The sequence below is a fragment of the Rattus rattus genome, chromosome 2 (genome assembly GCF_011064425.1).
Source record: "Rattus rattus isolate New Zealand chromosome 2, Rrattus_CSIRO_v1, whole genome shotgun sequence".
NCBI lineage: Eukaryota > Metazoa > Chordata > Mammalia > Rodentia > Muridae > Rattus > Rattus rattus.
This window is the reverse complement of record NC_046155.1, coordinates 64,804,700-64,819,288: the sequence shown is the minus strand read 5'-3', so window position 1 is coordinate 64,819,288 and position 14,589 is coordinate 64,804,700. Positions and strand designations below refer to the sequence as shown.

General features: G+C 51.0%; 1 protein-coding gene across 1 annotated transcript in view; it reads left to right on the top strand.

Annotated features, from left to right (window-relative positions):
- Positions 1-4,314, top strand: part of Mgmt (O-6-methylguanine-DNA methyltransferase) — a 40,598-nt gene extending 36,284 nt beyond the window's left edge. Inside the window, exon 4 of the mRNA XM_032895044.1 lies at positions 4,009-4,314. Within this exon, the coding sequence (XP_032750935.1) occupies positions 4,009-4,218 (210 nt within the window). The 3' untranslated portion in view covers positions 4,219-4,314. The remainder of the gene's footprint in view (positions 1-4,008) is intronic.
- Positions 4,315-14,589: the final 10,275 nt, after the last annotated feature.

Here is a 14,589-nt window from a genome sequence, read left to right as displayed (position 1 = left end):
AAACCGCACCGGGAGCTATTGATTACAACTTCTCGGTGTCACTTGTTCACCAGGATTTAGGTATTGATGAGGCTGCGAGTGAAAACAAGCTTTCTCCCTTGTGGGCTCTGCCCAGAAGAACAAAGGCAAAGTTGGGGAAAAAAAGACTCAGCCAGTACCAGAATCAGAGGGATTCCATTATCGATTGCAGGCTCCTTCATGTTATTTTTGTTGGAGACAAATCTATGGGTTTGGAAGTTTTATAGCAGTTGAGAAAGGGCCGGTGTGAGTGATGGATCCGGGTATCGGACAAATTAGATTTCACAGCATGAAGATTTCAATGAAGCTGTAATACCATGGGCTCCTTGGCGTATCGATAGCAATTGCATTGCATGTAGCGAGGCTCTCAAGAAGAAGGCAGCAATGATACAGGCTCTTCAGATATGGCTGAACACCTACTGCTAACCCCATGTGAAGCAGGGCCCGTTTCTAAAGGTGACCATGTGAACAAGCCACTGGTCCACGGTGCATTCTGAGTCAGCGGTCCTCGACGCAGCACTAATCCACAGAAGGAAGCAGGCAGGGGTGTGTGCACGGTACTCACTTTTATAACCCATAATCCATTGAGAGGGAAGAGAAAAAGGGAAGTGGAAGGTCCTATCAAGTGGAATGGTGGAATGTACATCTACATATCGGTGAGATCAGGGTGACTGGGACGCCTGTGCCAACCAGAGCCAGGGTCGGTACCATCTTCTCGCACAGGCTTCTCACACTGTATCACTATTGTATGGGGGGTTTGTTTGGTTTTGTTGGAGAGCAGTCATAGTAACATTCCATCACAGCGTCCTTCATGGCTCCTTGAAGGTGCAGGTCGGACGCTGCCCTCCACACACAGCTGGAATTCCACTTCTCATCCCGCGCAGCTCCTGTAGCATTATCAGCTCCCTCATCCCTGCTCGTCATGGCAGTTGTCGTTAAATGACTCCTAGACCACATCTGTCCATGTCATCGAACTCGGAGTCAAAGCAGGATAATGCCTGTGAGGCTGGAAGTCATGTCCCCCATCTCCCAAGCTTTGTCACACAGCAATGATCCTCAGGTCCACAGAGTCCCGCCATCACCGTGTCACTCACTCAACAAGAAAGGCATCAGGAGGACAGGCAGAGTCAGACTCCTGTTGGTTAGAACTTCGGTTTTACCTCCTAACAGCCAGGTGGCCTTTGCATGAGTTCAGTGTCCATGACCTGAGGTGTTGGAGGGCTGCAGGGGGCTACCTAGGGAAACCTCACATTGAGCACAAGAAACACCTTATCAGAGGTGAGGGCTGGAATGACCCCATCGGCTGGATCATGTGTGCTACACCCCAACAAGGAGCACACTCGACTCAGCAGGGGAACCATGTGGTTGAAAGCATGGCGGTGACCATGGCACATAGGACTGCCCATGTGAAGGCTTGGAGCAGCAAGGAAGCAGCAACAGTGGGACGCACCACTTCTGAGATCCAGAGCTCAGTATTTCAGATACCTGTGCCGGGCAGCTTCCTCTAGGCCATCAGCTGGCCAGAAGCTGCTCACTGTGTCCCACTGCCTCTTTATGGTAGACAGAAAAGGCAGGGGTGCATCGAGAGTAGAGATTCCTGAGCCACAGGGAAAGGAGGAAAGAAAGATGGGATATAGGTGGTACGCAGCTGTGCCTGTGCAGTCCTTCTATTGGAACCCTGCAGGAGTGGCTGTCTCACCATAGGAGAACCTCTAGAGCAAAGCCACTGTGAACCTGAAATAACCGTGGACTTGCACATCTGCTGTCTGCATGTGTCAGGGCAGCTCAGAACCTTCTAGAATGAGCCCTGAACCTCCAGTGGAGCAGGTGCCCAGAGCTCAGGTTGTGCTCACTAACACTTGCCATCGCCCACAGCGACCACTGTAGGTACATCATGACCCGTGTTCCTTGGGACCCCCAGTCACAGTAAGCCCCGTGGGCTGCTGGGACCACAGCAGCTGTGTGAGCCCTCCTTTAGCCCTCCGATTAAAGCTCGCTTGGGAACTGCCCATTAGGAACACAGGGCAAAAGTGTCCACTGAATCCGCAGCATTCTCTACAGCAGCACATAACGCACGCTCCTTGCCTGGGTAGGTGTCCAGCCATTCCTGCCAGGTTGATAGTCACACCCTACACTGTTGCCAGGGAGAGAAATGATGGGTGTCCATGTGGCTGCAGCCACGGTGGGTTTCTGAAGGTTTCATGAGGGACATCCATCTTTTTCTACCCATGTTGCAAACTAGTGAGGAATAAAGGCATGGGGATAAAAACTAAATTGGAGGAGATGGCACAGCCCTGACGACTTCCCCTCACCAGCCCTGCCATCTCTGACCACCCTGGCTAAGGCATACATTGACCTTCTTTGAAGGAAATCGAAGTACAGATAAATTTTCTGCAGACACACTAGCTGTTCTCATTCTTTCCTTCCCTTCTGGGTGAGGCCAGAAGTGTCTCTATCCACAAAGCAGAAGGGCCCCAGTAGCTGCCAACCTCCGCAGATGATGGACCACGGAGCCTCAGTCCGTGTAGCCCAGCCACCTGCTTCGTGAGCTAGGCAGTTATCAGTCCCCTGTGGACCACTATAGAAGTAGGCACACCCCCTGTGCAGATGCAAGTATACCCTCATCCTAGTGACTGGAGGTCAGAGAATGAAGTTTGGACAGCCTTGCAGCTACAGGTTGAACATCAGAGTCCCTTTCAGAGTCCCTTTGGTATGAGCATTGCTCTGGGGCCCCGTCCCCATGAGCACCTGGCATCCAGATCTTTTGGACCCCAATGAAGATGCCTACAGGTTTGCATGGTTCCAGGCCAGGGAAATGGTGGGACAGTTGCTACCATGGGGCTCATGAGATTACAGACCCCTGTTTTTGAGCTTGTCAGGGTCAATAGGAAGAAACACCTGTTTTGATAACTCACTGGAATTATTCCCTCAATTCTTCAATTAGGGTGACATTTTGCATAGCAGGTGACTGGGCAAATGACTCAGAACACATTGACAACATCACAGCCCAAGCACACGTGTGCCTGGCCATCATCAGCATTGGTGCTCCGTGACAGTCATCATCTCCTTATAAGCTTGTTTCCACTAAGAAGGGGCCTCCCTTAGAGTAAAACCATCACGTTACAGTAGAAAAGCATCCATATTTAGCTTTACTCACACCATTAAGGATTGGCAAGCAGCCTTGGTACCTCAGACCACCTGAGTTGGGAGGCAGCAATAACCCTTAATAAGGACTTCCTCATCTACAAGCCTTGTTGGGATAGAGTGGCCCACTGACTATGCCGGCCCTTGAGTGTGCTGCCCATGGCAGTGTCCAGAGGAAGGCATAGACACGGTGCTTGTGTGACTCCATGTTTCCAGAAGGGAACGAAAGAACAACTCCCAATACACAGGCACAGCATGAGCAAGCTTGGCCAAATTTGTCTGTAAAGGGCAACTAGGGGGTATTTTGTGCCTTCACAAACCAACCACATACAGTAGCCAAAGGCATGGTTGTGCTCAAATAAAACTTTATTTAAAAAAAAAATCAGAAGGTGGACAGCAGCAACCCCTCAGCCATAGTTTGCTAGCCCCTTGGGTGAACTGGGCCTGCCGTTGTCCTTGAAGATTCTTGCTACAACATGGTGATGACAGAGAAGGTTACTTCCTGTGTAGAACTCAGAAATGCAGTTTTAACCTCAGGAGGTGAACGTGATAAATCACTTCCCAAGTGCAGTCGCAGGCACCCTCCTCCCAAACCCGGATGCAAAGAACCCCATATCCTTCATATACCTCAGAGCTTGGGTTCCTCCTCCACACCCCAAACGATACCCTCAAGGCCTCTGCAGGGTGCAAGTAGGGCTGCTGAAGCAGTCAGCATCACCACCGTGCCAGTAGCCTGCTGATTGGAGAGCTGTCGGATGGTGCTGGACAATCACAGACAGGCTCTTGTCCGTAGCACAGACTCCTCAGCCCAGAGCCAGACTGACAGTGAAACCCCTTGTTTTTCAGGTCCCCATCCTCATCCCCTGCCACAGGGTGATTCGCAGTGACGGTGCCATCGGCAATTACTCTGGAGGAGGACAGACTGTGAAAGAGTGGCTTCTGGCCCATGAGGGCATCCCAGCTGGACAGCTGGCCTCCAAAGGCTTGGGTCTGATTGGGAGCTGGCTCAAGCCATCCTTCGAGTCTACCAGCCCCAAGCCGTCTGGCCGAAATTGAGTAACCGTTTGAATGACACATAGATGTAATGCGGTGTTGGGAGCGGATGTGTGGTGGGTACCACTATATTAAAAGAGCTGCATGTGTCCTGGGGGACGTGGTGTGGCTGCCCTTTCTTGTTTCTACATTTTACAGCGGAATGAGTTCAGACGACCCACCACGAGTATGTCATCAGTTCCCTCCTCTGACATGGTTATTGTTCTATTTTTAATGCCCATTAAAATGGGGGTGAGGGAGAAAGGCCTGGTGAGCCTTAGGGCCCCTTTGTGTGAAGGGAGACACATCTGACACCTGCAGGCAACAGCTGGCCACCCCAGACCATCCACACTGAACAGCTGACCCCACCCTGGTAGGGCCCCCAAGTCATCCTTCAAGCCATTTACCCTGTGGAGATGGCAGCCCCCATTCAGCTCCTAATATCCCACCCTTGCTGTCAGGAGGAGGGACAGGCTAGCAGGTGAATGCTTTGTTGAGGGTCTGAGTCTCCATCTGTCAGGAAAGTGTCTTGTCTCCGTGGTGGATGCAGGATGATTAAACAGAAAAAAAAAAAAATACCATCTTCCAAAACCTGGTTTGGAATGCTGACTAGCAGCATTCGGGTCACCCCCAAATTCCAGCTCTCCTTTCTTTCCTTGTCTTTGAATGCTCTGGGTAATAGGGGGAAGAGACACGTCCTTCCTGGGAGCCTCAAGGACCAGGAACCTGTAAAGGTCCCTGCAGCCCATGTTGATCTCATGCATTCAGGGTTATACCGTCACTCAGCTCATGCTGCCACCAGCACCGGAGACTTTCTCCAGATCTGCCATGAGGCACCGCATGGTGCTGCACGATTACATCCTCCTCCCAACTTTAAAGTCCGCTATTCCCAAAAGGTGAGAGGAAACTCGGCCAGGTGTGCAGGTAACTACAACTGCATGCGACCAGAGGGACGAACACCAGCTCTGTGTAGCGCAGAACTTGGTTTTATGGTGGCCTCTCTGACAGCAGGGGCCACTCACGTCATCCGAGATAGAATCACAGCCTCTACAGAACCCTCTTTGATGCATTTGGTACTGCATGTTACCTTGACACCCACGCAGACAAACCTCAGGCCTTTCTCCCCGGTTAACAATTTATCATGCCCTCATCTCACAGCGGCCACAGTACTCTGGTAGAGAGGCATTACCAGTACCACACTGTCTGAATCTGGTCGTCACCTATCATCACAAAGCAAGTGGGTCTCGTTCATGTGGTGAGCCCCACAGCTCCTGAGTTTTCAGGACAAGGCTGGGCATTCACACTGGCATCCTCTCATCTGGCCTCGCCAAGGTGTTTTCTGCTCATTTCCTGGAAGGGCTATCTCTGTCTGACATGGCGAGCAAGCCTCATGGAAAGGGCTGGGGTCAGAGAATGCCACACTGGTGTCTCTCCAGCATCAGGAAGTCACTGGACAATGTTTTTGTCCTCTGCCTGAAGAGAGCAGAATTCTCAGAGAGCCTTGTATGTGTGTGTTCCAACAGAGGGCACTGTGGCTGCAGTGTGCTAGGGAGACCCCAGCCTCCACTCTGCTTTCAAAGGTGTTAGAAGGTGGGCATCAGGGCTAAAGTCAACTGGTTCTGCGCAGGTCCTCCACCCTGCAGTGTGGACCATCAGGCCAGTGCCTTGTACATAGGCCACCTGTGCTTGGTGGCCTATGTTGTGGGAGCTTTCCTTATGATCTCTACACTTCCAAATACATCCAGGCTCTAAGAGGAGCCTGGGGCTGTACAGACATCCACGGCTGAACCCCCAGCATGGGACAGCCACATGCGGCCAGGACGCCAACCCCATCAAAGCCACAAGGGCAACCTGGCAGTTCCAGGTAGCCTGGAATGATGAGCAGGCGTGCTTGGGCCTGTCCTTGGAGCGATACGAAAGCCGTGTATGCTCCCCTCTCCGAGGGTTTCCTCCGCGCTGTCATAACAGGTTCAGAGATGCCCTGAGGTAGCCGTTGACAGCAGCAGGACTCACTGCAGTGACCGTGTACTGCTCCAAGGATAAACTCTGCAGAGGCTGACATGAAACGCCAGCACGGTCGCCTGGAGCCGCTCCAGCTCGGGGTTGCAGCGCGGCTTGTGAAAATGAGAGGAAGAGGAAAGGCATAAAGAATTACAAAAATATTTTCCAAATAAAAAGAAATGTTGAAACAAGAAAGCTGTGTTCTTTGGCCTTGGCCCCCGGTCCCCCTCACCTATTGAATCTCCATGCCCTGAGCTTCTGTGCTTTGAATGCTTACACGGAGGCCCGTGCAGCCTGTCAGCTGCTTCTGCACCGAGACGTCTGCCAGCCTCCCTGTCATCCTGCCACCTCCATAAACCATGGCGACCAAAGGCTCGGACCTCACTGGCAGCAGAAGAGATAGATGCATTTGGCCATGAAGGACGCTGAAATGTGGAAGGGGGTATTTTTCTCCCAGTACCTTCCCTATTAAGGGCACACTCTCCACTCATGCACCCACATCCTGTGTTCTTACCAAGAGAGGAATAGACAAGAGGGTGGGTCGGACTTACTTCCCGCCCAAAGTAGAGAAACTCCAATCTGGAGAAAGATCAGTCCTGGGTCTAGAAGCCACGTCATAGGACAAAGGGGTCATTCTTTGAGGTTCAGTGGGTATTTCAAGGGAGATGAGAGAATTGCTTGGGAGTAACTAGATGTTTAACTCCCTACCAGAGAGTTTCTGGGATGTTCTCCAGGGCTCTGCCATGTGCTGGAGACCCAGACTTCTTGCTATCTTCCGGTAGACCTCTCTCTTCCATAGGTTCTCTAGGCTACAACTGCCCTCTTGCCCCAAGTCCCCTCTTTAAAGGGGGCCTGGTGTGCCTCTCATTGATACGGTCATACTGAGACCTCGGCATTATCAGGACAGACTTCCCATACAGAGCTCACACCAGATGTGCTCAGGAGCAGTGGAGGGCTTGTGAACCATCTCCGGAATAGCTTCTTACAGCCATGGGCAACTAGATAAATACTGCACAGATTTCTCTGTGACCCTGAATCTAGTCCTCAAGAACAAAGTGGCTCTATGGGCCTTGGTCCCAGCTCAGACCTTGACACTATTAGAGTGGACAGGGAATTCTAGCTGAATCCGTATGAAACTCTTCCTTTCTCTCCAGAGCATTCCACACCGTCCAGTGTTTCTTTGGTTTCAGACGCTGTATGATAGGACTCTGGAGTGGCAGACAGACTGGCTGATGTGGGACCTGAGGAAGAGTTTATTTCACTCTGAAGATTTTTCTGGAAGTCCATTCAGGAAACTAAATCTTTTACAGCGTCCTCCTATTGGGAGAAGGCTGGGCCCCTGTGTGTCTTGTTTGCTTTTGTCTCACAAATATGTCACAGAGGCTGGGTGGAGGTCCTTGGGTAGGAAACTAAATTTCTGTTGGACTGTGCCAGGCCATCTTTGTCTGGCCTTTCTTTTCACGAACATTGTGTTAAAAGTTTGCATTTAAGAATCTAGACCTTGCAGAGCACAGAAGGCCACACAGGGTGGAGTTGTAGCTGTTGGAGAAGAGGAAGCAGGAGGATGGTGACTTAGAGGCCTGGGTTATGTAGGAAGATATGTGTCTTGCATACAAAATAAAAGGTGCTATACCTGTGGGGCAGAGGCAGGATGGGAGGCCAGCCTGGTCTACCGAGCAAGTACCAGGCTAGGAAGACATTCCAAAACAGCAGCCAAAAAACAAGAGGAAAAAAAACATTTTTTGAAGAATCAAGTGCCTGGCAGTATCACTTGAACAGTTCAAAAACAGTAAGTGAGACTCTGTAAAAAAAAAAAAAAGGCTCCTTCCCAGTTCTATTGTATGTCGTCCATCCATCCGTCTGTCCATCTGTCTGTCTGTCTAAAGCCAAGGGGAAATGACGATCAAAAGCCAAGGCAAGAATCTGTAAGTCCAGACATGGCTCCAAGTGACCAAGGGCGGGCGTCCGGGGGCCTCAGAATCCCAGGACCCCATGGCTCCAGCTGCTGACAGATGGAGAATGCCTGGCCTCCATCACACAAGGCCTCTCCAACAAGGGTCTGCGGCGGGGTGGGGGGCTAGAGAGGAGGAGGAAGTAGGAAGTAGATGCTGGGCCATGAGGTGCAAATTGACAGCAGGGCCCAGCCTGACAGCGCCTCTGATTGATGAGAGGACACTGTTAACAAGCCTTTAAAGTTTCTCATTAATGTTTTTTTTTTTTCACTGAAAAGAGCCACAAGAAAAAAATTCCACAAGGACGGTAATTAAGATCGATCCTGTACAGTACAGTGCTGGCGCTGGTGGGAGCCTTTAGAAGAAAGCAAACCCTGCCATTAAACCCTCATTTTCAGGCTGCCAACCTCTGGGTTATTGAAGTCCCGTGCCAGGTAGGGGATTCGAGTGAGGCACATTCTGTGAACCAGAGTGGTGGGCCTCACAGGGAACCTGTTTTCACTTTGGACGCAGAGTGGAGCCTCCACGTTTTCCTTGCCACGATCTCTGATTTAGTGGCCCGAGAAAGGAATGACACAGCCAGGGTGCTGGGTGACAGCAACTCCCAGCCAGTCCCATGGAGCGTCAGAGCTGACCCTGCATGGTATATGTGTTACTCCAAGAGATGCAAACACAGGAGTGAGGTGGCCGCCGGAGGAAGGAACAACAGGGTTAGCAATGCTTAGTATCTCTCTCCTTGTGCACGCAGGACATGGCAACCCAAGTCTCAGTGCTGTACAGTATGAGTTATGCGTGCCTTCGGGTCCATTTGTTGACCTAAATGTGTTGGAACCCAGCTGGAGAGCACGCCAGTGTCCAAATGCCCTGTGTGTATGATACCCTGCAAAAGTGCTGCTTTCGCATGTTTTGGTTGGCATGGCTACAAGAAGATGGTGCACCTGTGAGATTTTCAGAAGCTATGGAGGGGGTGGGAGGCATGTGGGGGTGACATACAGTTGAGTCTGTCAGGAGGCCCTCCTTGTGGGACTTGTCTCAAGGACCTCCCATCCTTGGTCATCTATGGAAAGCTGGGTTCTAGCCTGGCTGAGCGTGGGTCCCCCTAGGACATGAGACAATTGTCAGGGTCTTGATGTCCAACTTCTAAGAGTCCAGGAGCATTTCTGCATCTAGGCTATCGTACCAGGCCGGGGTGGCTCTGAAGCCCCTCTGTCGCTCAGGGTCAGCCCATGCAAGTACCTGAGGCTGAGCAGCCAGCCCGTCACTAAGCGCCCACAAGCCTGGCCTAAGCGGGTGTCCTGAAGACGGACCTTTCCTAATTGCCAGGGCATGAGAATTCTCACTGAAGTAACTTTCTTCTCTGCCGCCATGCTGGGCCACTTGGAAACAGAGTTTCCGGAATGCAGGCAGCTACTGTGTACCACAGGTTCTGCATGGTGACCCCCAATGGCGGGCATGGGGCTTTGACTAGAGTCCTTCCCTTTAGCTGACTCCTGGGAGGTAGCTGGACCGTGGACTCCTTCCTACCTGGTTGTTCCATCCAGGTTTCTTGAAGAGCCTCATATTAGAGGAATGGGTGCAAGACCAGCTTCAAGCTACCCCTGGAACATTCTGGAGTCAATTCTTAGAGAAAGGGTATGGACTAAGAGTCACACCCCTAACCACGTTTGGAAGCCATCTTACCGGCTCTTGGGTCCTGGATCAGAGCAGCCCCATGGGCTCTGCATGACATGGATCAAACATCACTCACTCCAGCAGGTGGAACAGTCCTTTCTGGGTCCTGTGCCATATTGGACAGAACTTAGGAAGGGCCACTCTGTGTCCTCAGCAGGCTTCACTTATCTCTGAAGCCAGAGGCAGCCAATCCTTCCTAAGCCCATGGGAACTGGGGGGAGAGGGGAGGTGTCCCACATGCCTGGACTTCATCTGTGTTTTCTCCATCTGTGTCCTTGTCTGCATCTGAATAACTCCCTTTGGGGAAGAACTACAGTGTTTCCTCAAGGTTCCCACCTTCTCCAACCTGAGGAAGGCTGCAGGTCCCAAACACACCAAGTGTGTGGGGATGCTGCACTTCAGGTCTGACCTAGAAGTTGGCACACATGGCAGCCATGGGGCTTTTTTCCTCTTGGGCCTCCTGTGTGGACCCTGTACCCTGGGAGTGGGGTGCAGTCTGTCCCTCTGCCTTTAGGAAAGTCCTGGGCATGAGCATAGACCTCATACTGGCTCTGTACACTGGACAGGGCACTCAAACCAACTCCGCTCATGTGCTTGCACCTTTTGTAACTGGGTCTTAGGCAGGATTGTGAACCCCAGAACCAGGTGCACCCCAGCAGGTACAGCCAGTACCAAACCTTCCAACTTCACTGTGTCAGGCCTGGCTAGTATCTCCAGATCCAGCTCCAAAAGCTAAAAGAAGCCAGGTGTCAGTGTCCCAGAGCTTCCCCAGAGGACCAGGACCCTGGGCATCTCTGTGCCCCCTCCACCAGGATGCTTTTTAGTTTGATGGGACAGAGCCACTGAAAGTTTGTCTGGGATTAAATCGAGAATGGTCTAGTAGGTATGAAAAGGGAGCATGGGTGTTATTGGCTGTTGGTGACTCTGGAGAACATGGAAAGTATCTTGAGAATGGGGTTAAAGCTGGTTGTCCCGCAGAGAGCCTGGTTGTTTCCACACCTTTTTGGCCTCTGTGAGCTAAGCGCTCTCCCCTCAATCTTGCCTTGGTGTAATGGCTGTCGACAAAAGCTCAAGCTGTTCTATCCTGCTTCCGAGATGTCGGTGTAGTGTCATCTTTATGAGTCCCCGAGAATAGTTAGGTGATGGGGTTGGAAATGGCTCACCAAGGTCCTCAGTGTCCCTGTCCAGGAGACACCAAAGTATAAAGAACATGCCTTGGGCATTGTCGGAACTATCAAAAGATCCCCGAAGATCAGACTCCAAGGAACAAGGGATAAGGCAGTCATAAATACACCTAAATTCTCTTCATCAGATAAGGAAATGGAATCAACTTAGGTATCAATCATTGAGAGTAGGGGTGAGTCTACCTGGAATAATAGAAGGCATGTTGTATGACTGACTAGCTCTTTCCATTCTCACAGGAAGAAGCACATCCTACATCCTGGTAAGCCAGAGAAGGTAGCACAGGAGGGCGTCAAGTGGCCTTCTGATTATGAGTGCAGAATAAGGCCATGAAGATTACAGTGGCTGCATCTGTTGCTAATGGCCGTGTCTACGGGCAATTTTACCTTCCTCATACCTAACTGACCATGCCTACAGGCACAACTGTGCACATAATCTGTCATTCTGTGTGCATACTATGTGGGCAGGGAAAGTAGGCCAAGTCTTCAGTTATGCAAGGAACACTGGGAAAGGGACAGCCAAAGGTCTCAGAGACTAAAACACCTGCTTCTCAAGCCCAGTGGCCTGATATTGTTCCCCCAGAACTCAGTTGGAAGGAGAGAACTGACTCCCAGTAGTTGTTCTCTGACCTCCACATTGACATCATGTCACTTGTGCACCCACACACACATAGACACACACACACACACACACACACACACACACACACACACACACACACACACACCCCACATACACACATTAAACAAGTACCTCTTTAAAAAAAAAAAAAGAAAGAAAGAGAAGATTGGTGAAAGTAACAGTAATAGAAAAATTGGTGGGCTGTAGTAATGCAAACCTTCTATTCCACATATGCTGTAAAAGGAGCCTATCACAGGTTCACAGGCAGGGGCATCACAAGTTCAAGGCTAGCCTGGGCTACAATGTAAGGTCAAGTCCAAGTAAACCTCACTACCTCACAATGAAGAAGTAAGAGAACTGAGGATATCAAATAAGTGGTGAAGGACTTTCCAAGCAGGCAGGTCTTGGGCTCGATGCTCAGTACTTCACAGACACACGAGGCCCTGGGTCCAAGTAACCCCTCCTGCCCCCCTCCCCTGCTAGCCAACACAGGACCTGAGATGTGTGTGCATGACAATAGACCCACTGGGCTGATAGAAGCTCCTCGAAGGAACTTCTCTCTACGTGTTTCTGGAACAGGCAAAGAAGAGATATTACAGTGAATACTCCAGCCAGCAAGGACAGGGCTAGATCTACCACTGAACATGGCTAAAGGGGGTACTCTGTTACTCTAAGATCCTTGGTACTCCCAAGCAACAATTTGAGATCTCTGGAGGCCACAGGAAAGGCCAGGAAATAAATGCACAAAATCACAGGCCAACGGATGGCTCTCAGTTGTGCAGGTGACTTCTCATGGGGAGCCTGACCCTCCTGCAGATCCTGCTGTGAGAGCTGCTGGTGTTTAGAGCACTTAGAAGTGGGATCCCTGTCTTGTCCCGGTGTCTTATGGGAGAGTGGGAATGTATACGTCTGATTGGTGAGAAGGGCAAGGTTGCAGGTTAGTGCCAGCCCCAGAGCCAGCAACAGATGTGGTTGAAGCCTGGACCTGCAGCATGGCTGCAGGTTCATTAATGTCAGTGTGTGATGAGCTCAGGTGAAAGTTTCTCTTCTTTGCCTCTATCCTCTTAAAAGGGGGAGCTTTTGCATATGGAGATGCAACACTCCTGCCTTCAATGCAGCTTCAATTCTGGATTCTGTGTTGTTCTCAGAAAAGCGACGTAACCTTCCTCTGGCTGCTACCACCCTGCTAGGGGGGTGCCTTCATGACCTAGGTTTACAGGTTGCAGTCTAGAAGTGACCATATACATCCCATCGCTGGTAGGTGCTGGTGCAGTGCCCCTGGCCCACAGGCAATGGTGGACAGCAGCGGAAGAGGGCAGCATAGAAACAACCTGTGTTCCTCAACTTAAAGGGGATGAAGAGGCCAGCTCAACAGTTTGGCATCCTTTGAAATAAACTGCGTCATTTTATGAGGAAATCAAGTTGTAGTTGGCGCGAACTGATGTTGAATCTATCAATAACATTGAGAAACTGTAGGTGTTGTAACCATTGCTAAGCCACACTCCTGAAAGCAAAACTCCAGTGTCCTTACCCATGAGACATCACACAAAATGCTGGAACTGAACAACCGGGCAGGTGGGAGCCACAGAGGAGCACAGCCCCTGCCACTTTCCAGCATAGGCATGTGAGCTGTGTGCAGAGTTTAAAGAGTGTGTGTGTGTGTGTGTGTGTGTGTGCGTGTGTGTGTGTGTTCCTGGTTCAAGGTTTGGGTTCTCTAACCAAAGGCCAGGCATAGCCAAGTTTCTGAGCGTGCAAACATGTGGAGCACAGTATAACTGAACACAAAGGCACGAGACCCATGTCTGGCAGCAACCTCGGTGTTGAACTTGAGAGCGTCATTGAGGCAGCCATGTGGGCAGGTCCGCTCACTGCAGGAGGAAGGCTGCATTCTTGTGTTTCCAGGCTGGGGACTAGCTGAGAAGACTCATTTATTTAAAGGTGCTGCTTCCTTAAGATGCAGATTGACATGTCTAACTATTACAGCACCAAGAGGTATGTAGCTGTCTGTACTCTTCCATGCAAACATCCCACTTCTGTGCAAGGAGGCAATGTGACAGGCACTCTGTAGTTTCCAGTAAATTGGTCTCAGATGTAGATGAGCAGATTTTCATCAGCCGAAGATGGAAACGTCTGTTGAGCCCGAGGCTGTAAGGACTATGAGTCCACACGGTTCTGGCTCTGGGTCCTGTTCTTCCTTCTGTGCTTGCCAGGGTGGGTCCCCAGAACTCCAGCTGTACCCACTGTGCAAACTTTGAATGGTCAGACCACAGGGAGCACGGTGACCTCTGAATCTTGGTGTTCAGAGAGACAGCGTCACACTCATGTCTTTGGAGATTTCTCCTGTTGAGGGCCTGTGCCCTGTTCTAGGGAAAGAGACGACAGTGCCCGGTAGTAGGTGGCCAAAGCAGAGGTCACCTCATCCATGTTGGTAGCTGTGGCGTCCTGAGCAGCCCCATGATCTCCCTGCCTCACCTGTATGAGGCATTGAAAGAGGACTCTAAAGAGGCAGCCCACCTCTAAACTCTGCTGCTGTAAACACAGGTCGCAAGTAAAATTAGCCTATAGCACCTTAGTAGACCCTAGACCCAATGACAAAGTTCCCAAGACACACAGAGAGGAGACCCAGACAGAGAAGCTGTCAGGAGGCCAGAGGAAAGATGAGAGCCACACGGCCTCAAGTTGGTCTCATGTGGAGCACAAGAGCTCAAGAGACCAGAAAGCCTCTGCCCCTGCACGGAGCACTTGGGGAGCACAGCCCTGTCAACACCTCTACTGCAGGCGTTGGGCTCCAGAGATGGAAGAGAACATACTTCTGTTGTCTGAAGCCAGTTTGTGCAACGGATGCAGCAGCACCGGGACACTCTTTCTACTGCCTCTGAGTGACAGTGGCAAAGCTGGGAGCTGTGTGCTCTTGTCAGGCTACTGCCAGGTCACAGTGTAAGAGCTACAAGCAGCTCCCAGCATGCAC